Source organism: Salmo salar, chromosome 16, assembly GCF_965601325.2.
Source record: "Salmo salar chromosome 16, fSalSal1, whole genome shotgun sequence".
Classification (NCBI taxonomy): Eukaryota; Metazoa; Chordata; class Actinopteri; order Salmoniformes; family Salmonidae; genus Salmo; species Salmo salar.
The window spans coordinates 18613491-18640277 of NC_138306.1; the positions used below are offsets into that span (position 1 = coordinate 18613491).

Sequence of the window (26787 nt, forward strand, 5' to 3'; positions counted from 1 at the left end):
TCAAGGATGATCAATGGAAACAGAATGCACCTGAGTTCAATGGTCTCTGCAGGGTCCGAATACTTATGTAAATAAGGTATTTCTGTTTTAGGGTTTTATATACATTTGCAAAAATGTCTAAATCTGTTTTCATTTTGTCCTTATGGGTTATTGTGTGTAGATTGCTGAGTTTTTATTTTTTATTTAAGCAACTTTAAAATGTCTGTAACGTAACAAAATGTGAAAAAAAGTCAAGGGGACTGAATACGTTCCGAAGGCACTGTAGTATCAGTTCTGTATGTTTGACAAGTAGTATGGCGCTGCGGCTCGGAGTATTGTTTCTTCATCCTGTTTAATGTAGGGATGTCATGAGTATCGCGACACTCGGAAGTATCGTGGCAAGGAAGTCGATTTGAATTTCTTGAGGAAAACAGGCCTAATGCTATAAACAAAAAGCATTATGTTTTCACCTAGAGTCACAATTGTTTATTTTGCAAGCTGTAGCACCCACAATTTTGCATAAAGTTTAGTCATGTTTTCTATTTTGAAAATCTGTTATCGTAGTATTGTGATACTAATGTGGAAAAAGTCAAGGGTTGTAAATACTTTCTGAAGGCACTGTATATCAAGAACCCATTATTTCAATAAATAGGCCGTGTGTATAAACAGTGTAACTAAAATACAATGTAGAGTAGTAGAAATATTAGAATGAGCTATGTCGGGAATACGGTATTTAAATGCACAGTGTGAAACGGGAAGTGTCCAGTGGTTCAATGTCTCTAGTGTGTGTGTGTGTGTGTGTGTGTGTGTGTGTGTGTGTGTGTGTGTGTGTGTGTGTGTGTGTGTGTGTGTGTGTGTGTGTGTGTGTGTGTGTGTGTGTGTGTGTGATTATAAGGATGTGTGTATTGTGTAAACAAGTGTGCATCAAATCGAACTTTATTTGTCACATGCGCCGAATACAACAAATGTAGACCTTACCGTGAAATACTTACTTACAAGCCCTTAACCAACAGTGCAGTTCAAGAAAGAGTTAAGAAAATACTGTGAGATGTCGATCAGTTTCCATACCAGGCGGTGATGCAACCGTTCAGGATGCTCTCGATGGTGCAGCTGTAGAACTTTTTGAAGGTCTGGGGACCCATGCCAAATCTTTTCAGTCTCCTGAGGGGGAAAAGGTGTTGCCGTGCCCTCTTAACGACAGGATTTACCTGCAAATTAAAGCATGGATTGCTGTCATGATTCTTCAAAAACAATCACCTAATAGCAAGAACAGCACCATCTAGTGTTCCGGACCTAGTAATACCAGGATGTAGGATGGACATGAACCCAACAACTTCAATGATACATTTCTCTTTACAGGGTAAGGACCAGGATGTATTACCACCCACACCCTATGTCTTACTCATTGTTAGAAAAACGTTTTTTTGTCCAAATCGGATATTAGGTACTATCATTAAAGAATATTATATGAATCCAATAAATTAAATGGCCAATTTGGGTGCAATCAATCAGCTTAATTTCTCAGAGATTAAATTTAAACAAAATAATGTTTCTGGAATGCTTATCTTATCTGTTTCTAACTTTCAGAACAATCTATGATGACGGATTTCATGGCTTGCTAAAATGACATGGAATGACCCCCCCCCCCCTCCCCTCCCCCCCATCAGATTCACTTTCCCACCTCTCCCCTCTCTCACCTAGGCTCTCTTTATTTGTTCTCTCTATCTCCCCCTCTTCTCTCTCTCTCTCGCTCTCTCTGTTACACACAGACTCACTCTCTCACCCATTCTTTCTCTAGTAAGCTATGGTACTCGTCTCTAATAGGTTATATTGTCTTTGATTTCATGTCTGGTGTTTCACACTCTCTGTGGTAGGCTATCCAGCCAGTCTGCATGCCTGCTTTACAATCCCTTCCTCAAGATGTCAGTAAACTCTCCAGAGATGAGGCCAGAGGTCATATTCATTAGGCACCAAATGTAAGAAAACTGACTGAAACGGGGAGGGACTAAAGTTGTCCAATGAGAAATGCTCATTTTTGGTCTTCGCTACAAAAGGTTTTGCTACGTTGTGCCCTCATGAATACAACCCAGCAGACCAGGTGGACAGGAACAGATCTGGGAACAGGCTCTAGACAAGAGGAGGAAGTTAGTGTTGTTGTTGGCTCCAGACAACAGGATCCTCAGATTCCTTCCCCGAACTCAACTGAACTTAACCTTACCTGAGACGTGTTTGTAAGTTGGCAGAGTTACTCACAGTAATACAATGAAGAGGTGTGAACACAGGAAATCCCCCCTCAGGGCATAGATCTCCATTCTGTAAGAAATATCTGTCATACATGCATCTGAGGAGCCATTTTCATTCAGAGATGGGTACATTAGATTTGTAGCTTCCCCCATAGAATGGATTTTTCACTTCTTTAAAAGACAGACACAGAGACAGTTTGGTGTTAAATAACGATGCATAGCATTTGACTATCAGGAGGAAAAACAGTCCCAGCCACAATTTTTTTGCATTAACGAAGGCTATGATGAAAATCTATGCAATGAATTCAATTGAATCACTCTGCCAAGTTGAGCTGGTGTACCATTAGAAGGTAGCCTGGTTAAGCCAGACTGAACGCTGCACTCACCATTGTTTCAGTTCAAGTGGAATAGCATGAAACATAGCGAAATCAGTGGATGCCAGGCTCATAAGTAGATGCAGTAATGTGAGCTTGTTTATGGTTTTCTCACCACTGAAACTTCTTGACAAGGCCTTCACACTGGTATGTTGGATCAGGACTGGTCACTGGTCAGAGTTATTCAGCTGCTCTGCTAAACTGTTGTGGTTTTCATGCAGAAAGGCAACTGCTGATCCAGTGCTTTTGCGAAACCTGTTTGGTTGTGAGTGTGCACCAGAGAGAGAGAGAGTGTGTGTTCTGTGTTGCGTTCATGTGAATTCTTGACAGAGTGTATGCTTTGGAGTTGTGTGTAGGAGTGCTGCTGCCAATGTTTCTCCAAACATCTTGGGCTGTGTATTTAAACATAGTTACTGTGGGTGAGACTCCTCTTTCTGTGCCAATTCTCAAAGGTAGTGTTACACACCCTGTTGCATGATAAGTATTTACTTCAATAATCCCAGCCTATAAACAGTCACTCCTTGTGATCCTTTGGGTTGTAATCTTAAAGTTTGCCAATTCACAGTTTAATCTTTCCAACGTTCACTAGGGCTATTTTGGTCACCCGATAACACCTAGAAATTCTGAGATTGCGGGCAATTCTACAGTAACGGAATTGCGCTGAGACAAAAACCATTGATTTTAAAGTTTAGCAAATCATCCAACTATGTACAAGGCCTACTTTTAACAATTTTACATTTTTACAAAAACACTTTTACTGGAAGAACTGTGCAGATACTAAGTTCGGGAACAGAATTTTGTTAAAATCTCCTTCGGTTTTTTGTGTCCACGTTTTCCAAAAACGAGATCTGCAGGAAGAATGGGGTGTCAGCTATGACATGACACACAAATGTTGAAAAAATCTATTTTGGTTATGGAGCTACAGGAAGTGAAGTGGATTTACATCCGGTAATGGAATTTCACCATGGGTCCCTGATCTGTACTACACAAATGCATAATTATGGATATGAATGTCATTATCTTCATGGTGATGTATCCTAAATAGGTACTCAAAATTATAAATTTGCAATAACCTCCTTTGCATATTGGGTATTATTCTACACACTGGCTATTGTTTGTGCCTTTGAGCAAGGCACTTAAACCTAATCTGCTCCAGGGGCGCTGTACTATTATGGCTGACCCTGTACATCTCCACATTTCACTGCACCTATCCTGTGTGTGACAATCAAACATATTCATTTATTTAATGCACTCTGCCCCCAAAACAAGACCAAATTTGGTTTGTCCAGACCGGACCAAATCTGAACCAATCATACACGTCTATGTTTCACAGATTTGGATATCAAAGTACAACACAGTAGAGCTCAGTAGAGTACAGTACAACACAGTAAAGTATAGTACAATACAGTACAATGCAGAGAGCACTCAACTCTAGTGGGCTTTACTGTGTACTGAACTTTATTGTACTGTACTTAACTATACTCTACTTTTCTTTACTGAACTGACACTAACTAGTTGATAGGCCTACCTTAACTTGTTACTTCTGTGAACTTTCAGTATCCTTTCTCATGAGGGAGAGTGATTCAAAAATATTCAAAAATATATGTTTTTTTTTTGTGAATGGAATTTCATGGCAATGTTTCTTAAACTTACAGAAGGCAGAACAATTTCTCCAGAACTAAATATAAGGGCTGATGTTAGTTGGCAGGGGTCTTCAACATTATTCTGTTTTGATGTAGACTGAGTTTTCCAAGCATTAGGAACACCGTCCTAATATTGAGTTGCACCACTGCCTTTTGCCCTCAGGACAGCCTCAATTCGTCTTAGAATGGACTCGAAAGCGTTCCACAGGGATGCTGGCCCATGTTGACTCCAATGCTTCCCAAAGTTGTGTCAAGTTGGCTGGATGTCCTTTGGGTGGTGGACCATTCTTGATACACATGGGAAATTGTTGAGCCTGAAAAACCCATCAGCGTTGCAGTTCTTGACACAAACTGGTGCGCCTGGCACCTACCCTGTTCGAAGGCACTTAAATCTTGTGTCTTGTCCATTCACCCTCTGAATGGCACACATACACAATCCATGTCTGAATTGTCTCAAGGCTTAAAAATCATTTAACCTGTCTCCTCCCCTTCATCTACACTAATTGAAGTGGATTTAACAAGTGACATCAGTAAAGGATCATAGCTTCACCTGGATTCACCTGGTCAGTCTGTCATGGAAAGAGCAGATGTCCTTAATGTTTTGTATAGTCGGTGTATTTCTAATTCCTTTTAAGACTTTTTCTGGTAGATGTTTTCTAAGACCCTTTTCAATCTGTTTGACCAGAAATATATTCATGTTGGATCCAGACACTGTGGGTAGATCACCTTACCTGTACCCTGCTGCCATCTGACTCTCAGCCACCTTTTGTTAAATGCCATGGTTATAGACCTGGGCATGGGTGGGCATGTGATTGGCACAGAGCTGAGCTGGGGGTTCTTCTGCTGGCAGCTTTGCCCATCACGGACCCCCTTCACCCTGGAAGGTACTGCTGCTGGTGTCAGATATACTATACGACATACTGTATATGTCAATGGTCAGATACCCAGATGTAGTACAGCCTTCAGGGTGAGGGGTGAGGGGGGTTAATATACAGTGCCTTGCAAAAGTATTCATCCCCCTTGGCGTTTTTCCTATTTTGTTGCATTACAACCTGTAACTTAAATAGATTTTTATTTAGATTTCATGTAATGGACATATACAAAATAGTCCAAATTGGTGAAGTGAAATGGGGAAAAATTACTTGTTAAAAAAAATTATAAAAGAAAAAAAACTACTGAAAAGCGGTGCATGAATATGGATTCACCCCCTTTGCTATGAAGTCCCTAAATAATATCTGGTGCAATCAATCATCATGTTGTGGGGGTGCTTTGCTGCAGGAGGGACTGGTGCACACACAGTAGATGGCGTCATGAGGAAGGAAAATGATGTGGATATATTGAAGCAGCATCTCAAAACATCAGTCAGGAAGTTAAAGCTTGGTTGCAAATGGGTCTTCCAAATGGACAATGACCCCAAGCATACTTCCGAAGTTGTGGCAAAATGACTTAAGGACAACAAAGTCAAGATATTGGAATGGCCATCACAAAGCCCTGACCTCAATCCCATAGAGAAATTGTGGGCAGAACTGAAAAAGCGTGTGCGAGCAAGGAGGCCTACAAACCTGACTCAGTTACACCAGCTCTGTCAGGCGGAATGGGCCAAAATTCACCCAACATATTGTGGGAAGCTTGTGGAAGGCTACTCGAAAACGTTTGACCCAAGTTAAACAATTTAAAGGCAACGCTACCAAATACTAATTGAGTGTATGTTAACTTCTGACCCACTGGGAATGTGATGAAAGAAATAAAATCCGAAATAAATCATTCTCTCAACTATTATTCCGACATTTCACATTCTTAAAATAAAGTGGTGATCCTAACTGACCTAAGATGGGGCATTTTTACTCGGATCAAATGTCAGGAATTGTGAAAAACTGAGTTGAAATGTATTTTCCTAAGGTGTTTGTTAACTCCTGACTTCAACTGTAGATATTCCATTAAAAATCAGCCTTTTCCAGCTACAATAGTCATTTACAACATCAACAATATCTACACTGAATTTCTTATTTTAATGGTCAAAAAATTGTTTCTTTCAAAAACAAGGACATTTCTAAGTGACCCCAAACTTTTGAATGGTGGTGTATATATTCTTAATCCATTCCTTAGATTTATGTGTATTTTGGGTATATGTTGTGAAATTGTTAGATATTACTTGTTAGATATTACTGCACTGTCAGAGCTAGAAGCACAAGCATTCCGCTACACCCGCAATAACATCTGCTAAACACGTGTTTGATTGATACATTTGATTTGATTTACAGTTAGTGCATTCATCTTAAGATAGCTAGGTGGGACAACCACACATCAGTCATAGTAAGTAAATGTTTTCTCAAAGTAGCTATCAGCAAAGTCATTGCTAGTAAGGGGGAATATGTTTAGACTCCCGCACATTCAGTTTATCCCGCAATTCATGCACCTTTGTTGGACTGTGAGGTAGTGTAGTTAGGTAACTCCACTGGCCAGAAACTAGAGGCTTGTGGGACAGATGTGGCCTACTATTTGAGTATCATTGGCTTACTTTACCCTTTGGCCTTTGCAGGTGTTGTTGGTGAGCAGCAGTCGGCACCCAGACCAGTGGATTGTCCCAGGAGGAGGGATGGAGCCTGAGGAGGAGCCATGTGGAGCTGCAGTCAGAGAGGTGTATGAAGAGGTGAGCCCACCCATAGAAATGTTATTATCCTAATCATCTATCTGTAATGCACCAAGTTAGAGGAACAGTTTCCTAGCTAAATGAATAGCCCTTGTAGACTTAGGTTGAAGGGGAGACCTTGGTTCTAAACGTTCTAGATTGAGCATGTTATACACTGCACAGACAGCCAGTTGAGCTAATGGTTTAGTGGTTAAGTGAAAAGAATGACAGGACTTGTTCACGGACTCCATGTGTGTTCTGCCATGCTCTGCCCCAGGGTGTCGTGTTGACAGCTGTGAGGAATGGAGCGGTGACATTTAGAGACAGTGTCCAGTTACCCACGTCCTTCTCGTCCTGAGAGAGACATGACCCTGAATAGAGTTAAATGAGTTGCACACCAACACAGGCTGTTGGGAGCTAATAACTCAAATTGTCCATCCACTCTTCTGTCAAGTTCAACACATCCACTCCAAAGAAAGACATAATGGAAGTTTAATGGAGGTTTCATTTGCGCTTGAGTGTCAGATTTTTTTTCGATCTTGTGATTATTGCAACATAATTCAGTTTTGTCATGTGTTCCTTCTTGGTGGCTAAACACCGCAAGGCACTTCAGAGGGTAGTGCGTACGGCCCAGTACATCACTGGGGCCAAGCTTCCTGCCATCCAGGACCTCTATACCAGGCGGTGTCAGAGGAAGGCCCTAAAAATTGTCAAAGACTCCAGCCACCCTAGTCATAGATTGTTCTCTCTGCTACGGCATGGCAAGCTGTACCGGAGCGCCAAGTCTAGGTCCAAAAGGCTTCTTAACATCTTCTACCCCCAAGCCATAAGACTCCTGAACAGCTAATCAAATGGCTACCCAGACTATTTGCATTGTCCTCTCCCACCCTCTTTTACGCTGCTGCTACGCTCTGGTTATTATCTATGCATAGTCACTTTAACTCTAACTACATGTACATATTACCTCAATTACCTCGACTAACCTGTGCCCCCGCACATTGACTCTATACCGGTACCCCCTGTTTTGCCTCGCTACTGTTATACTGCTGCTCTTTTAATTATTTGTTATTTGTATTTTTTACTTATCTATTTTTTACTTAACACTTATTTTTCTTAACTGCATTGTTTGCTTGTAAGTAAGCATTCCACTGTAAGGTCTACACCTGTTGTATTCGGCGCATGTGACAAATACATTTCGATTTGATTTGGATTTGAGCCCTGTTGAGCCCATGTTTGTCAAAAATGTGGATTTGTTTTTTACCCTCAAGTATTATCTTTGTATTTCAACCATGGGCAGTTTACTTAATTTTATTACATTACAAATTATTTTACAATTCCCCCAAAACATATTGGAATTATCCAATCATAGAGCTGAAGTGTGCTGGTAGAGGCCTGTGTTATATGAGCTGGTGGTCCTGGTAACCTAGCCCCAGCCAGTGGGACCCGGGAGGGGTACAGGGACCTAAACCTGAATTATGGCTCTTCCACAGGATCATGTGACCAGAGCCATGGGCTCCAGTCCTGGAATGCTGCCAGTTGTTGTCAGGCTCCCAAAACAGTCAGCGGCCAGGTCACAAGAATCTTTTAATCTTTTTTCTCATGCATACATCACAATCCGTTATATCTTAGTGGACCGTAGGATATTCTCATGAACGGTATGATGAGTTTTGAACTTGCTCCACGGCCAAATGTCACCCACCTCCATAATGTTTCTTATCCGCCATTTAATTGATCTGCTTTCTTTCACAAACATTCTGTTTGACATTAGGCCTATATATTAGCCTGGTCACCAATCTGTTTGTGTTGTCTTGCCAACTCCATCCCTAACGTGTCATTGTTTGGCATCGGTGATGTAGTGTTAAAAAAGTGGGTAAACGCTGATCGCCGTTTGCGATGAGTAAAGTAAAGCTCTCTATACTTTCAATGAATCTTTCCGCAAGAAGTGGGTAAATGCTTGTGCAAAATAAAACTATTGCTTAAATGCCGTTTACATGCGTCTACCCTCTCCACTACATCTCTGTTTGGTGTGATGAATGACAATGACAGTAATAGAGTTGGCAAGATAGCACAAACCGATCTGGAACCAGGGTAACATTATAGCTATGATCATTAGCCTGTGTTCTTGGACGTGTTTTTATTTTCCGGACCAGACTGCTGTGCGCTTCAGTCCTGGGGATCCTCTCTTGAGACGGGCCAAACCCAGAACAGAGAGTTAACATGCAGTCCTCTTCATGGGCGATGCTGAGACTGAGTTCTATGGGAGCAGAGACACGCTGTTCCCTTTGGCTAGTCACGTTGATCTGCTGAAATTCCGTCTCGGCATGAAAATATCCCACAGTCAGTTGATGTTCCCATCCAGCTTTTGCAGGGGGTGAGGGTAGAGTACTGTCAAACCTGTCGTCATGGGTTGGGGAAAATATCAAATCAAATTTCATTGGTCAAATACACATGGTTAGCAGATGTTATTGTGAGTGTGGTGAAATGTTTGTGCTTCTAGTTCCGACAGTGCAGTAATATCTAACAAGTAATCTAACAATTCCACAACAACTACCTAATACACACAAATGCAAGTAAAGGGATGGAAAAAGAATGTATACATATAAATATATTGATGAACAATTACCGAGCGCCATAGGCAAGATGCAATAGATGGTACAGAATACATTATTCACATATGTGATGAGTAATGCAAGATATGTAAACATTATTAAAGTGGCATTATTAAAGTGACTAGTTATCCATTTATTAAAGTGGCCAATGATTTCAAGTCTGAACAGGCAGTGGCTAGTTTGCCCTGGTGATGCGTTGTGCAGACCTCACCACCCTCTGGAGAGCCTTGCGGTTGTGGCCGGTGCAGTTGCCGTACCAGGCGGTGATACAGCATGACAGGATACTCTAAATTGTGCATCGATAATAGTTTGAGGGTTTTAGGTGACAAGACAAATTTCTTCATCTTCCTGAGGTTGAAGAGGCGCTGTTGCGCCTTCTTCATCACACTGTCTGTGTGGGTGGACCATTTCAGTTTGTCTATGATGTGTATGCCGAGGAACTTAACATTCCACCTTCTCTACTGCTGTCCTGTCGACGTGGATAGGGGGGTGCTCCCTCTGCTGTTTCCCGAAGTCCACGATCATCTCCTTTTGTTTTGTTGACATTGAGTGAGAGGTTGTTTTCCTGACACCACACTCCGAGTGCCCTCACCTCCTCCCTGTAGACTGTCCCGTCGTTGTTGGTAATCAAGCCCACTACTGTTGTGTCATCTGCAAACTTGATGATTGAGTTGGAGGCGTGCATGGCCACGCAGTCATGGGTGAACAGGGAGTACAGGAGGGGTCTGAGCACGCACCCTTGTGGGGCCCCAGTGTTGAGAGATGTTGTTTCCTACCTTCCCCACCTGGGGGCGGCCGTCAGGAACTCCAGGACCCAATCGCACAGGGCGGGGTTGAGACCCAGGGTCTCAAGCTTAATGATGACCTTGGAGGGTACTATGGTGTTGAATGCTGAGCTGTAGTCAATGAACAGCATCCTTACATAGGTATTCCTCCTGTCCAGATGGGATATGTGCTTTACCAAAACGAGCACATTTCTTGCTTGTGAATATCATGATATATGGATTATTTTTTAGTTGTTTTAATTTGTGATAAATGACTATCATAAAGAAATGTATTTGGTTTTGTAAAGGACATCACACTGCTTGCTTAGTGAGTACCACTTTCCCCTGATTCAGCTCTTACCAAGGCTTGAACCCAGGATATCTGCCTCGCAAACACACCCTCCTGAAGCGTCTTACCCAGTCTCTCCACAGAAAAGCTAGCTATTCTGCAGCGCAAGTGGGGACACTTCAGGCTGTGGAGTGAGTTTCACAGATCCCCCCCCCCCCCCTCCCCTCTGCTACATTCACCCCTGAAACTCACTCCACAGCGACCCCAGCGTTGAGCTGAGCGCAACTGAAAATATGGGTCATGGCCCCATTTTAAAGGACGTTACACTGCTTGCTTAGCGAATACCACTTCCCCCTGATTCAGCTCATACCGAGCCTTGAACTCAGGACCTCAGCCTTCGAAGCACGTGACCATCTCCTAAAAGGTCTTACCCAGTCGTGCCACCGAAAAACTAGCTATTCGGCAGCGTAAGTGGGGACACTTCAGGCTGAGGAGGGAGTTTCACACATCCTCATATGCTACACTTACATTTAGGAGAATTTGATTCGGTTTTCTGAAATGAATTGTCTTGCTGAAGGTAATTTAACAGTATAGTACAGCTTTCTGTGCACTACATGCTAGTCCTGTAACGTAACTTTTAAAAGTGTATAATGTAGGATGTGGGAATGTATTGGTGTTATACTGGTGTTTATATACTAGCTGACTGTCCTTTGTTGTTATCTGTATGTCTGTGTCACTGTCCAGGCTGGTGTAAAGGGAAAGCTTGGCAGGCTACTGGGGGTTTTCGAAGTAAGCCTCACAAACCATCATGTCATAGCACTGTATATCATAATGCATGTATCACATATCAAAACATTGCTCACATTATTATTATTATGCCCAATTCCTTAAACCTTACATAAGTGGTTTTCAAATCCGTGAGGAAACTGTAGTGGGGTCGGCACATAATATTGTTTTTGATTGTGGGGGGTGGGGGGGGGGGGGGGTGGGGGGGGGGCAACAAATAAAATACAAAAATAGTACAGAAGTACAGATTTTTTAGTAAATGTATTTTGGTTATTTTTGATAAGAGAGAGAAAGAATAGAGAATAAGAGAGAGAGAAAAATAAATGAATCAGGTTATTTGTTGATGTTAACATTGATTTTAAGGTTGTGTCATTAGATTTGGCCTGGGGTGGCAAAACAATGGGGTTCCCAGTGAAAAAGTTTGAATACAACACAACACAACACTTAAAAGCCCTGCATGTAATACAGAAACACTTCTAAGACTGAAAGGGTATTATTATGATTTGAAGCAGTCTGTTTGTCTGTCTTTTAGCACAACCAGGACAGGAAACACAGGACGTACGTCTATGTCCTGACTGTGACAGAGACCTTGGAGGACTGGGAGGATTCTGTCAACATAGGTAGGCTTCTACTGTATGATGACATCTGGTTAGGGAGCACTATTTTCCCACATCTCTTTAGACCTTCATGCATGTCTTTCGTCTAAGCATTTCCTCTCCGACACAATTGGTGGGAAACTGGGAACTTTTCTTGAGAAATTTAGACAAACAATCTTTTCTTCCTACAACACTACGTCTTTCTTTCTCCCCCCCCCCCTCTTCTGTTTCTCTCACACCCTGGGCCCTGGCCTTTCTCTCTCCCAGTCTGTGATGTGGACATCAAAACATTGCAACACACAAACACACTTGTGCCTCACGAAACAAAAGGGTTTTGATCTCCTAAGCAGCCAGGCCTGTGAAATTAGGTTTGAGGACTTTTAGCTTACCTCCAGGGTACTTAATGAAAATCATCATATATAATATTTGATAATTCTATTAATAGAGAGTGTATAAAAGTCAATTCCAGTATGTCATTTATATCAGGAAAAGACAAACGCACGAATACTGCTTGGAGTGTGTAAGTTGGAGTTGCTCTTTGAGGGGTTCATGCATACAGTAGTACTCATGTTGTATCAAAAAACAAATTCTTTAGATTGGTAAAATTACAATGGATTTATTAAATAGGTACAAGGTTAATAGGTTAAAGAAATTGAACACTTTCATGTTATGACGATAAGGCTTCATATAGAGGCTGAACTAAGTTCAGTTAGTAGGAGACCTCTAGTACACCCTGAGAGGGGAATTAAGACCGACAGACTGACAGGGTCTCTGTTGTCACTTAGGAAACTGGCCAAGAGGGACACGTACATGTCTACAGTAATAGTTGTCAAACACCTGTTGAACTTCACTAATGTCAGCGTCTAGCTGGAATTCAAAATAGCATTTGAAGAATGGTTTGAAAATACAGTGGTAGCCAACATTTTTGAGAATGACACAAATATTAATTTCCACAAAGTTTGCTGCTTCAGTGTCTTTAGATATTTTTGTCAGATGTTACTATGGAATACTGAAGTATAATTACAAGCATTTCATAAGTGTCAAAGGCTTTTATTGACAATTACATAAAGTTGATGCAAAGAGTCAATATTTGCAGTGTTGACACTTCTTTTTCAAGACCTCTGCAATCCGCCCTGGCATGCTGTCAATTAACTTCTGGGCCACATCCTGACTGATGGCAGCCCATTCTTGCATAATCAATGCTTGGACTTTGTCAGAATTTGTGGGTTTTTGTTTGTCCACCTGCCTCTTGAGGATTGACCACAAGTTCTCAATGAGATTAACCTGTTGGGGCTACAGGTTAGCAATGAACCCCGAGTCGGGATTGCTAACAAGGCTGGAAATTCAAAACATCAAAAATCTAATAATTTCAATTTCTCAAACAATCAACTATTTTACACAATTTAAAAGATAAACATCTCCTTAATCTAACCACATTGTTCGATTTTCAAAGAGGCTTTACGGCAAAAGCATAAAGTTAGATTATGTTAGGACAGTAGATAGCCACAAAAGTACAAACATCCATTTTCAATTCAAGGTCAGGCGTCACCAAAAGCAGAAACCAGCTAGAATTATGCACTAACCTTTGTCAATCTCCATCAGATGACACTCCTAGGACATTATGTTATACAATACATGCATTTTTTGTTCCATCAAGTTCATATTTATATCCAAAAACAGCATTTTACAGTAGCGTGAAATTCAGATTTTTTTCTTCTCTGAAATGCTTCCGGTGAACATAACAAAATTACTATTCGAAAACATTGGTAAATTATAATATTGTCATTCAAAGAATAATATATTATCATCTCGTAATTGCTACCGAATGGCCAGATCTCAAAATAACTTTACTGGGAAATCACATTTTGCAATAAACGGGGTGCTATGCTAAGTACAATAAGCTATGCTATACAGTTAGCATCATCTAATATCGATAATAACATTGTAAATATCCCCTTACCTTTGATTATCTCCATCAGAAGGCACTGCCAGGAATCCCAGGTCCGGAACAAATGTGGTTTCTTTTGACAAAGTTCATAATTTATGTCCAAATAACACCAAGTAGTTAGCGTTCATTATGCTCCCACAAAACGTGGTGGGGGGGGGGGTTGTAAAATCACGCCGAAAAGCTAAAAAAACCTAGTAAATAATCTATTTACGTTCGTTCAAACATGTCAAACGTTGTTTAGCATTAATCTTTTGGTCCACTTTTAACGTTAAACATCAGTAATATTTTCACACAACCTATCCTATGTCTTGATAAACAATTAATGACAAACTCACGCTTCTCAGATTTATGCGCAGGCGCAAAAAATGAAGTGACGACATGTCAACTTCCTTGCATTCTAATTTGCTCTCTGTTTATCATAGACGCTTCAAACAACTTTATAAAGATCGTTGACATCTAGTGGAAGCCGTAGGTGTTGCGAAATGAATCCTTTCTCACTATGGTATCTATAAAACAATGACACTAAATAGTACAGTCACAAAATTCACATTTTTTTTAATCTATTTTTCACTGGTTTTTGCCTGTAATATGAGTTTTGTTATACTTACAGACACCATTCAAACTGTTTTAGAAAATTCAGAGTGTTTTCTATCCGAATGTGTTAATAATATGCATATCCTAGCTTCTGAGTTGGTGTAGGAGGCAGTTAAAAATGGGCACATATTTTTTTTTAAATTTCTCAATACTGCCCCCGAGCCCCAACAGGTTTAAGGTCTGGGGAGTTTCCTGGCCATGGACCCAAAATATCGATGTTTGTTCCCCGAGCCACTTAGTTATCACTTTTGCCTTATGGCAAGGTGCTCCATCATGCTGGAAAAGGCATTGTTCGTCACCAAACTGTTCCTGGATGGTTGGGAGAAGTTGCTCTCGGAGGATGCGTTGGTACCATTCTTTATTCATGGCTGTGTTCTTAGGCAAAATTGTGAGTGAGCCCACTCCCTTGGCTGAGAAGCAACCCCACACATGAATGGTCTCAGGATGCTTTACTGTTGGCATGACACAGGACTGATGGTAGCGCTCACCTTGTCTTCTCCGGACAAGCTTTTTTCCGAATGCCCCAAACAATCGTAAAGGGGATTCATCAGAGATGAATGTTATTTGAACTCAATCAGCATGACAGTGTGATCTCCAGCCTTGTCCTCGTCAACACTCACACCTGTGTTAACGAGAGAATCACTGACATGATGTCAGCTGGTCCTTTTGTGGCAGGGCTGAAATGCAGTGGAAATGTTTTTGGGGGATTCAGTTCATTTGCATGGCAAAGAGGGACTTTGCAATAATTCATTTCAATTCATCTGATCACTCTTCATAACATTCTGGAGTATATGCAAATTGCCATCATACAAACTGAGGCAGCAGACTGTGAAAATTAATATTTGTGTCATTCTCAAATCTTTTGGCCATGACTGTACAGTTAACGTTCACTTATGTTTTAAAACTTAGTTTGTATATCTATATAAGGTAAATAAAATTGTATCAAATTATAATGAGATGAAACTGGCCAAATTGCGTTTTTTAATAAGTTACTTGTATATGTGTAATATTTACATGAAGACAATTTCCATGTTCTGTAACTATGTGGTATCTGTGCAAATGACTGTCAAGTAAATATTGTACAGGAGAAAACACCACACTAACTAGACACATTCTACACAGCGCTGTAATTAAAATATGATCACCATAATTTATTTAGGAGGCGGTAGCCAGTGGAGCGATTCCACACCAACGGGAGCAGGAAATATTTTTGGTATGTCAGATTGTTCTGCCAATTCTCACATACTTAATTGAGAGGAGGTACATTTGACATGCTTTTGACATTTGTATCACAAACATTTTAGAGAAAATCGTGATGAATGTGGCAATTTTGTAAGATCTTATGACCCGTGAACCGTACATGACACAGAACATCTTGGTGTCATTATACTCCTTATAGTGTGCTCTAACATATGGAGTATGTCTACATTCTGAAATACACATTTTCCAATTCATTTATTTAACATATTAATATTCTATGTTAAATAAAAGAATGTGAAAGTTGTATTTCAGAATGTAGACATACTCCTTAAGTTAGAGCACACTATAAGGAGTATAATGACACCAAGATGTTGTCTGTGTCATGTACGGTTCACGGGTCATAAGATCTTACAGGAGACATGTATACAGTAGGTCTAAAAAGGGCCTAAAATTGCCACTTTCAGCATATTTGCTGTGCACAGTTGTTTTCCAGTCACTGCACTGTGGCCCCTCCCTCTGTCCTCTCTTGCCCTAGACAAGGCCTGTGACTGTGCCCGATCAGGCTTTACATTTGTGGGCTTGTCTTACAAGTTACACTCATCTTCTCCTCCAGGGCTAGCGCTAGCGCTACCTCAGGGGTCAGTGTATCCCCCCCCCCCCCCCCACACACACACACACATACACACACTACTCGCCCTCAGTATCCCATTTTAATGTCAGAGGGCACTTTGGAGGGCCTTTTGCAAAATACTTGAATGATAATATATGTGTTGCAATTGGACGGCAGGAGAAAGTGGTTTTAAAGAGATGTATAAATAACGTAAACTGATAGTTAACCGGACAGATTGTTTTTATGGGAACGCATTATACAGAGGCTTTGGTTGGAAGCCGAGGTGATAGCTTCATAAACACCACAGGAGGAATGACAGAAATGTCCAATCCTACTAAAGTTCACAACATTCAACAGTATTAATGTAATTTTTTTCAGAGCTGATTGGTGTTTAGGGGTGGGGATAATGTGTAAAGGACTACAGAGGTTTAGCCACTGTTTTCAAATAAATGTTTGTATGGGGAAGTCCAACAAGAAGCACATACAGTGCATTCGGAACATTTTCAGACCCCTTGCCTTTTTCCACATTTTCTTATGTTACAGCCTTATTCTAAAATTGATTAAATTGTTTTATATTTATTATTTTTTTTTTCACCTTTATTTAACCAGGTAGGCTAGTTGAGAACAAGTTCTCATTTGCAACTGCGACCTGGCCAAGATAAAGCATAGCAATTCGACACATACAACAACACAGAGTTACACATGGAATAAACAAAACATACAGTCAATAATATAGTAGAACAAAAGAAAACAAAAAAGTCTATATACAGTGAGTGCAAATGAGGTAAGTTAAGGCAATAAACAGGCCATGGTGGCGAAGTAATTACAATATAGCAATTAAACACTGGAATGGTAGATGTGCAGAAGATGAATGTGCAAGTAGAGATACTGGGGTGCAAATGAGCAGGATAAATAAATAAGTACAGTATGGGGATGAGGTAGGTAGATAGATGGACTGTTTACAGATGGGCTATGTACAGGTGCAGTGATATGTGAGCTGCTCTGACAGCTGGTGCTTAAAGCTAGTGAGGGAGATATGAGTCTCCAGCTTCAGAGATTTTTGCAGTTCGCTCCAGTCATTGGCAGCAGAGAACTGGAAGGAAAGATGACCAAAGGAGGAATTGGCTTTGGGGGTGACCAGTGAGATATACCTGCTGGAGCGCGTGCTACGAGTGGGTGCTGCTATGGTGACCAGTGAGCTAAGATAAGGCGAGGCTTTACCAAGCAGAGACTAGTAGATAACCTGTAGCCAGTGGGTTTGGCGACAAGTATGAAGCGAGGGCCAACCAACGAGAGCATACAGGTCGCAATGGTAGGTAGAGTATGGGGCTTTGGTGACAAAACGGATGGCACTGTGATAGACTGCATCCAGTTTGTTGAGTAGAGTGTTGGAGGCTATTTTATAGATGACATCACCGAAGTCAAGGATCGGTAGGATGGTCAGTTTTACGAGGGTATGTTTGGCAGCATGAGTGAAGGATGCTTTGTTGCGATATAGGAAGCCGATTCTAGATGTAATTTTGGATTGGAGATGCTTAATGTGAGTCTGGAAGGAGAGTTTACAGTCTAACCAGACTCCCAGGTATTTGTAGTTGTCCACGTATTCTAAGTCAGAGCAGTCCAGAGTAGTGATGCTGAACGGGCGAGCAGGTGCAGGCAGTGATCGATTGAATAGCATGCATTTAGTTTTACTTGCGTTTAAGAGCAGTTGGAGGCCACGGAAGGAGAGTTGTATGGCATTGAAGCTCGTCTGGAGGTTAGTTAACACAGTGTCCAAAGAGGGGCCAGAAGTATACAGAATGGTCTCGTCTGCGTAGAGGTGGATCAGAGAATCACCAGCAGCAAGAGCAACATCATTGATGTATACAGAGAAGAGAGTCGGCCCGAGAATTGAACCCTGTGGCACACCCATAGAGACTGCCAGAGGTCCGGACAACAGGCCCTCCGATTTGACACACTGAACTCTATCAGAGAAGTAGTTGGTAAACCAGGCGAGGCAATCATTTGAGAAACCAAGGCTGTCGAGTCTGCCGAAAAGAATGTGGTGATTGACAGAGTCGAAAGCCTTGGCCAGGTTGATGAATACGGCTGCACAGTAATGTCTCTTATCGATGGCGGTTATGATATCGTTTAGGACCTTGAGCATGGCTGAGGTGCACCCATGACCAGCTCTGAAACCAGATTGAATAGCGGAGAAGGTACGGTGGGATTCGAAATGGTCGGTAATCTGTTTGTTAACTTGGCTTTCGAAGACCTTAGAAAGACAGGGTAGGATAGATATAGGTCTGTAGCAGTTTGGGTCTAGAGTGTTACCCCCTTTGAAGAGGGGGATGACCGCGGCAGCTTTCCAATCTTTGTGAATCTCAGACGATATGAAAGAGGTTGAACAGGCTAGTAATAGGGGTTGCAACAATTTCGGCAGATAATTTTAGAAAGAGAGGGTCCAGGTTGTCTAGCCCGGCTGATTTGTATGGGTCCAGATTTTGCAGCTCTTTCAGAACATCAGCTATCTGGATTTGGGTGAAGGAGAAATGGTGGGGGCATTGGCAAGTTGCTGTGGAGGGTGCCGGGCAGTTGATCGGGGTAGGGGTAGCCAGGTGGAAAGCATGGCCAGCCATAGAGAAATGCTTATTGAAATTCTCAATTATCGTGGATTTATCAGCGGTAACAGTGTTTCCTAGCCTCAGAGCAGTGGGCAGCTGGGAGGAGGTGCTCTTATTCTCCATGGACATTACCGTGTCCCATAACTTTTTTGAGTTAGTACTTCAGGATGCAAATTTCTGTTTGAAAAAGCTAGCCTTAGCTTTTCTAACTGCCTGTGTATATTTGTTCCTAACTTCCCTGAAAAGTTGCATATCACGGGGGCTATTCGATGCTAATGCAGAACGCCACAGGATGTTTTTGTGCTGGTCAAGGGCAGAGAGCTCTGGAGGGAACCAAGGGCTATATCTATTCCTAGTTCAACTATTTTTTGAGTGGGGCATGCTTATTTAAGATGGTGAGGAAGGCACTTTTAAAGAATAGCCAGGCATCATCTACTGAGGGGTGGTCGTTTGGTCGCAGAACCATTACGGATGCAGGCAATGAGGCAGTGATCGCTGAGATCTTGATTGAAAACAGCAGAGGTGTATTTGGAGGGCGAGTTAGTTAGGATGACATCTATGAGGGTGCCACGTGTTTACAGATTTGGGGTTGTACCTGGTAGGTTCATTGATCATTTGTGTGAGATTGAGGGCATCAAGCTTAGATTGTAGGATGGCCGGGGTGTTAAGCATGTCCCAGTTTAGGTCACCTAGTAGCACAAGCTCAGAAGATAGATGGGGGGAAATCAATTCACATATGGTATTGAGGGCAGAGGGAGGTCTATAGCAAGTGGCAACAGTTAGAGACTTGTTTCCCCCACATGAATCTACAAACAACACCACATAATGAAAAAGCAAAAACAGGTTTTTAGAAATGTTTGTATATGTACAGTACCAGTCAAAAGTTTGGACACACCTACTCATTCAAGGGTTTTTCTTTATTTAAAAAATGTTCTACATTGTAGAATAATCTTGAAGACATCAAAACTATGAAATAACACATATGGAATCATGTAATAACCAAAAAAGTGTTAAACAAATCAAAATATATTTTATATTCGAGATTCTTCAAAGTAGCCACTCTTTGCCTTGATGGCAGGCATTGCTCTACTCAAAATTACAACCAACTAATTGCGGCATTAGCGCAAAAATGGAAGAGGCAAATGGAAGTGGGAGAAAGTGAGGAACTTGTCTGTCGGCCCTGCACTAAAGATCAAAATTGGTTGAAGAAAATTCTGATTCATTCAAAAAAGTATACCAGTTCCATTTAAGGACTAAACAATTGCCAGCTGTGCCATATAGATTGCAAAATAGTTGGGAAAATATTTTCGATGTACCGATTCCATGACATATAGTTCATGAACTGATACACAAAACAACGCTGGATTCAAAACTTAGTTCTTCAATTTTAAGTTATTATACAGAATTCTTGCAACCAATAAAAGGTTATATACAGTGCATTCATAAAATATTCAAACCCCTTGACTTTTTCCACATTTTGTTACATTACAGCCTTATTCTAAAATTAATTAAATTGTTTTTTCCCCCTCATCAATCTACAAACAGTACCCCATAAAATGTCAAAGAAAAATTGTTTTTTAGACATTTTTGCAAATGTATATTTTATCACATTTACATAATGATTCATACCCTTTACTCAGTACTTTGTTGAAGCACCTTTGACAGTGATTACAGCCATGAGTCTTCTTGGGTATGACGCTACAAGCTTGGCACACCTGTATTTGGGGAGTTTCTCCACTTATTCTCTGCAGATCCTCTCAAGCTCTGTCAGTTTGGATGAGGAGTGTCGCTGCACAGCTATTTTCAGGTCTCTCCAGAGATGTTCGATCCGGTTCAAGTTCGGGCTTTGGCTGGGCCCCTCAAGGACATTCAGAGTCTTGTCCCGAAGCCACTCCAGCATTGTCTTGGCTGTGTGCTTAGGGTCATTGTACTGTTGGAAGGTGAACCTTCACCCCAGTCTGAGGTCCTGAGCACTCTGGAGCTGAATAAACATCCCCACAGCATGATGCTGCCACCACCATGCTTCACCGTAGGGGTGGTGCCAGGTTTCCTCCAGATGTGGCGCTTGGCATTCAGGCCAAAGAGTTCAATCTTGGTTTCATCAGACGAGAGAATCTTATTTCTCATGGTCTGGGAGTCCTTTAGGTGCCTTTTGGCAAACTCCAAGCGGGCTGTCATGTGCCTTTTACTGAAGAGTGGCTTCCATCTGGCCACTCTACCATAAAGGCCTGATTGACGGAGTGGTGCAGAGATTGTTGTACTTCTGGAAGGTTCTCCCATCTCCACAGAGGAACTTTGGAGCTATGACAGAGTGACCATCGGGTTCTTGTTCACCTCCCTGACCAAGGCCCTTCTCCCCCAATTAGTCAGTTTGGCTGAGTGGCCAGCTCTAGGAAGAGTCTTGGTGACTCCAAACTTCTTCCTTTTAAGAATAATGGAGGCCACTGTGTTCTTGGGGACCTTCAATGCTGCAAAACAATGTTGGTACCCTTCCCCAGATCTGTGCCCAGACACAATCCTGTCTCGGAGCTCTACGGACAATTCCTTCGACCTCATGGCTTGGTTTTTCGCTCTGACATGCACTGTCAACTGTGGGACCTTATATAGACAGGTGTGTGCCTTTCCAAGTCATGTCCAATCAATTGAATTTACCACAGGTGGACTCCAATCAAGTTGTAGAAACATCTCAAGGATGATCAATGGAAACAGGATGTAACTGAGCTCAATTTCGAGTCTCATAGCAAAGGTTTGAATATTTATGTAAAAAAGGTTTTCTGTTTTTTTATATACATTTGCAAACATTTTATAAAACCTGTTTTCGCTTTGTCATTATGGGGTGTGTGTAGGCTGATGAGGATTTATTTTTTTAATTTAATCAATTTTAGAATATGGCTATAACGTAACAAAATGTGTTGAAGGGGTCTGATTACTTTTGGAATGCACTGTATATATTGGGGATACAACCATCCCAGCTCTGCATATTTTACTGTGAAGAGACAGAATCATTAGAGAATTTGTTTTGGTGCTATTCATATCTAGCTTGTTTTGGTCACAGGTTTAGGATTGGCTGAAGAATTGCAACATCTTACCTGAAGCTAACTCTGAAAATAGCACTGCTGGGTTATTTAAAAGTCATAGTCCAATCGATCAATAATATAATAATATTCTTAGCAAAAAATAATTAATTTACAATCTGTAGAAACTATGAGAATAGAAAGGTTCCAAACTTTTGTGAAACATCTCAGCACATTTAAAAAAATATATGGCAAATAGAAATCAAAACTGTATGGTGTTCAGAGATAGATGGGAGGGGTTGAGTGGAGCTGAAGGTTGGGATTAAAAATAAGATAACTGTTGTAAAATATACTGTGTCTGTAAAATGTATATAGTTTCAGAACTTTTGTGAAAATGCACAGTTGAAAAATATATGGCAAATAGAAATCAAGATGGGATGGGTTGTGGTTAGCTGAAGGATGGGACTAAAAACAAGGAAAATGTAACTATTGTAAAATATACTGTGTCCGTAAAATGTGTATAGTATGTATAAACTGGAAGTACAGTCGTGGCCAAAAGTTTTGAGAAAGACACAAATATAGATTTTCACAAAGTTTGCTGCTTCAGTGTCTTTCAAGCATTTCATAAGTGTCAAAGGCTTTTATTGACAATTACATAAAGTTGATGCAGAGTCAATATTTGAAGTGTTGACCCTTCTTTTTCCAAGACCTCTGCAATCCGCCCTGGCATGCTGTCAATTAACTTCTGGGCCACATCCTGACTGATGCCAGCCCATTCTTGCATAATCAATGCTTGGAGGTTGTCAGAATTTGTGGGTTTTTGTTTGTCCACCCACCTCTTGAGGATTGACCACAAGTTCTCAATGGGATTAAGGTCTGGGGAGTTTCCTGGCCATGGACCCAAATATCGATGTTTTGTTCCCCGAGCCACTTAGTTATCACTTTTGACAAGGTGCTCCATCATGCTGGAAAAGGCATTGTTCGTCACCAAACTGTTCCTGGATGGTTGGGAGAAGTTGCTCTGGGAGGATGTGTTGGTACCATTCTTTATTCATGGCTGTGTTCTTAGGCAAAATTGTGAGTGAGCCCACTCCCTTGGCTGAGAAGCAACCCCACACATGAATGGTCTCAGGATGCTTTACTGTTGGCATGACACAGGACTGATGGTAGCGCTCACCTTGTCTTCTCCGGACAAGCTTTTTTCCGAATGCCCCAAACAATCATAAAGGGGATTCATCAGAGAAAATGACTTTACCCCAGTCCTCAGCAGTCCAATCCTTGTACCTTTTGCAGAATATCAGTCTGTCCCTGATGTTTTTCCTGGAGAGAAGTGGCTTCTTTTCTGCCCTTGACACCAGGCCATCCTCCAAAAGTCTTCGCCTCACTGTGCGTGCAGATGCACTCACACCTGCCTGCTGCCATTCCTGAGCAAGCTCTGTACTGGTGGTGCCCCGATCCCACAGCTGAATCAACTTTAGGAGACGGTCCTTCAACTTGCTGGACTTTCTTTGGCGCCTTGAAGCCTTCTTCACAACAATTGAACCGCTCTCCTTGAAGTTCTTGATGATCCGATAAATGGTTGATTTAGGTGCAATCTTACTGGCAGCAATATTCTTGCCTGTGAAGCCCTTTTTGTGCAAAGCAATGACGACGGCACATGTTTCCTTGCAGTTAACCCTGATTGACAGAGGAAGAACAACGATTCCAAGCACCACCCTCCTTTTGAAACTTCCAGTCTGTTGTTCAAACTCAATCAGCATGACAGAGTGATCTCCAGCCTTGTCCTCGTCAACACTCACACCTGTGTTAACGAGAGAATCACTGACATGATGTCAGCTGGTCCTTTTGTGGCAGGGCTGAAATGCAGTGGAAATGTTTTTTGGGGATTCAGTTAATTTGCATGGCAAGGAGGGACTTTGCAATTAATTGCAATTCATCTGATCACTCTTCATAACATTCTGGAGTATATGCAAATTGCCATCATACAAACTGAGGCAGTAGACTATGTGAAAATTTATATTTGTGTCATTCTCAAAACTTTTGGCCATGACTGTAGAAGCCTAAGTGTTGTTGTCTATTAGTTTACTCCATATAGGGGAGGGGTGGTCGGGTTATACATCTGCAATATTAAAGCTGTTTTGTTTGTTTTCAATCACAGTAAGGTACTTAATCGTTAACCCGAAATGTTTTGAAATCGTGATTAAAAATGTCTGCATTGGGTCTTTAATACAGCCCTCATCTGACCTCTCTCTCTCTCTCTTTCTGCGCTACCTATTTCAGGTAGGAAACGGAAGTGGTTCAAGATCGACGAGGCTATCCAAGTGTTGCAGTGCCACAAGCCTGTCCATGCGGAGTACCTGCGCCGCCTCACAGTCACCTGTAACCCCACCTGCAGCTCCACCTGTTGTGACCCCACCAATGGCAACACCTGGGTCTCCCCCCTGACGGACGACAAAGCCCCTCACTACGTCACCTCCACACAGGGGACAGATAGAGGACCACCCTTGGTCAACAGATAGGAAAGACATCGCAATCAAAGGAACCAGCATCATAAGAGGACCTAGCCTAGGTGCCAGTCTGTTTCTGCCATCTTGCCAACTCCTTGTGGTCATGTTTGGCTTGACAATGACCGTAATGGAGTTGTCAAGAGCTCAAATTGATCTGGGACCAAGCTAAGTAGGACCCGAAAGGACTCTAGAGAGGACGTACCCAGAACATACTTTTTGCATGGATTTGTTTCTGTGTTGACTCTTAATATGTTCAGTTCTAAAGTTCAAAGGAATTCATTATTTTATTAGGGGGCTTGAAGAGTGCGAAAATGTATCAAATGGATATTCAGTATTTTTCTTAGTATATTGTTTTTATCAACTGTCACCAGCCAAATAAAGATATATATTATTAATAAAAACTGGACCTTAAAGCTAATCTCTTAACTGAATCCATTAGTCATCAGAATGACATCAACCTCAGAGTGAGAGGTCATTTGTTTCAAGTTATTCTTATTCTACATTTTGATTCCATAAAGTCAGTCTACTATGTTATTTGGTCAATGCAGCCCTTTGGTAAACTGCTTTCTGCAGGAAGTAGCTCTGGTAGGCCAATAGAAGGTTGTGTTCGCTCTAGAAAGGCTCATGTCCTTTATGCCAAAACCCCAATTGCTGCTTAGTTTAAGTCTCATATCTTTAACTCTTCACTGCCAAAGTACATTTAATGGAGATATCTCCTGTTGAACAAGTAAATAACTTATTTGGGAAAATGTCTAAACCACTAGTCAGAAAGTGATATCTAATTTTTATTTGCCCATTTTGATTGTTGTCCTACTGCTTATTGTTGTATAGTAATAAGTAGCACCATTTCCATGCCCTTACGAGCTGTTTTCTAGTTTACATAGTGAGTTTGAAAGAGCAGCTTTGGCCTAGAAACTGGATCATTTAAGACTGTTTGCTTATCTTCAACCACACAGTATTGCACAAGAACAAAAGATTTGTACATATTTATTTTTAGAATATATGGAATATAGCCCAATAATTGTTTTAACAAATAGGTTTTAAGTGGGAACATATTCCAAGTTACATTGATATTTTTCTGGGAGGGCTATAATATAACTTATAGGGATATTTTTCTGTGGGCCTGCATGATTGACTAGTGAAAGCATGAAGGCCTGTGACTGACGTGTCTTTCAAACGGAACACAGAACAGAGAGAATCGAGTCCTATCAATTGCCTTAACAGCCATAGTAATCTGTGTAATGTGTGTCAAATTCATAAGATTTGAATGTGGTCACTGGGAGTGAAAACAGATCATTTTAGCACAGATACTTTTACTAGCCTGGTGAAACCAGCCTGATTGTGTGATAGCTCACATTTTGTTTCACTTGACAATTGAAAAAAAACTAAATGTGAGTACATTGGTCAGTCTGCTTGACCCGGCTATTTTTTTGCTGGAGGAGAAACAGATTGTCATAGAAAGGTTTGAGAGGGCTTGTGTCAAGGAGACTATGATGCTTTTGCATTGTATTTAGAATGTATGTGAGGATTTAGCAAGTGTTGCCAAAACGACTCCATTTTGTTAAATGGTACATTTTTTATATGTACATTATTACTGAGAAATATGATTTGTTTTTCAACGGGACTCTTCCCCCCCTATATCATTAGAATTTGGAGGAATTAAACAGGACAGAGCATAAACAAGAACATATAGTGATCAACTCACCAAATTCAAAGAAGGACACAGTCAGCTCTGGCTTTGACATATAACTGAAAGGAACAAAAACTGATGCTATTACATAAAGTCTAGTAAAGACATTAAAATAGCATGTCTTAGTTATTTTATCTTTCCAATCAAAGTGATTGAGGGTTACACAACTGCATGTATACACAGATGTGTACCCATAATGTGTTCTCTGCTCTTCACTCTCGTTCTTAAATAAAGATACTATATTTAAATATCAAAACTGGACTATGTTGTTGATGATTGAGTTTCTCAAAGTAGATGATTATAGCTTGTGTGTTATTAAATGTTTTAGTCAAATGTAACATACCCAAGTTTTCAAACGTCAGCAACCCTTCAGAGGCATTGCAAGATACTCATTCTATAGACCTGCATTCTATAGACCACCAAGAGTTTACTATAAGAATGGTGGCAGAAGAAAGGCGAAGTGCTATCAAGGAATGCAGTGGTCTGGCATGTCTACAAGCATTATCGTTTCTGTCTGGGCAGGGGCTGGTCTGACTTGAATTTGCCTTCCTTATTAGCACATAATGTGTCTTGTGATCACTTTTTGATTTTGTCTGAGCTTTTCAGTCAGCAAATTCCAAGGATCTTTGCGGTACTAATATTACTGGTAGGGAAAAACTTAATTTTAGCCTTGCTTTTTAATTCATTTTGCACTTCATTTGGACATGAC

The 26787-nt window shown here is 41.1% G+C and overlaps 1 protein-coding gene across 2 annotated transcripts in view; it reads left to right on the top strand.

The window, feature by feature from the left end:
* nudt4a (nudix (nucleoside diphosphate linked moiety X)-type motif 4a) overlaps positions 1 to 26328 on the top strand; it is a 35476-nt gene extending 9148 nt beyond the window's left edge. Inside the window, exons 2-5 of one of the 2 annotated variants that reach the window (XM_014148245.3) lie at positions 6779 to 6889; positions 11275 to 11319; positions 11849 to 11936; positions 24162 to 26328. In XM_014148245.3, coding sequence (XP_014003720.1) covers positions 6779 to 6889; positions 11275 to 11319; positions 11849 to 11936; positions 24162 to 24400 — 483 coding nt within the window. In that variant the 3' untranslated portion in view covers positions 24401 to 26328. The remainder of the gene's footprint in view (positions 1 to 6778; positions 6890 to 11274; positions 11320 to 11848; positions 11937 to 24161) is intronic. The other variant, XM_045697030.2, reaches the window with a different exon arrangement.
* The last annotated feature ends 459 nt before the right edge of the window (positions 26329 to 26787 follow it).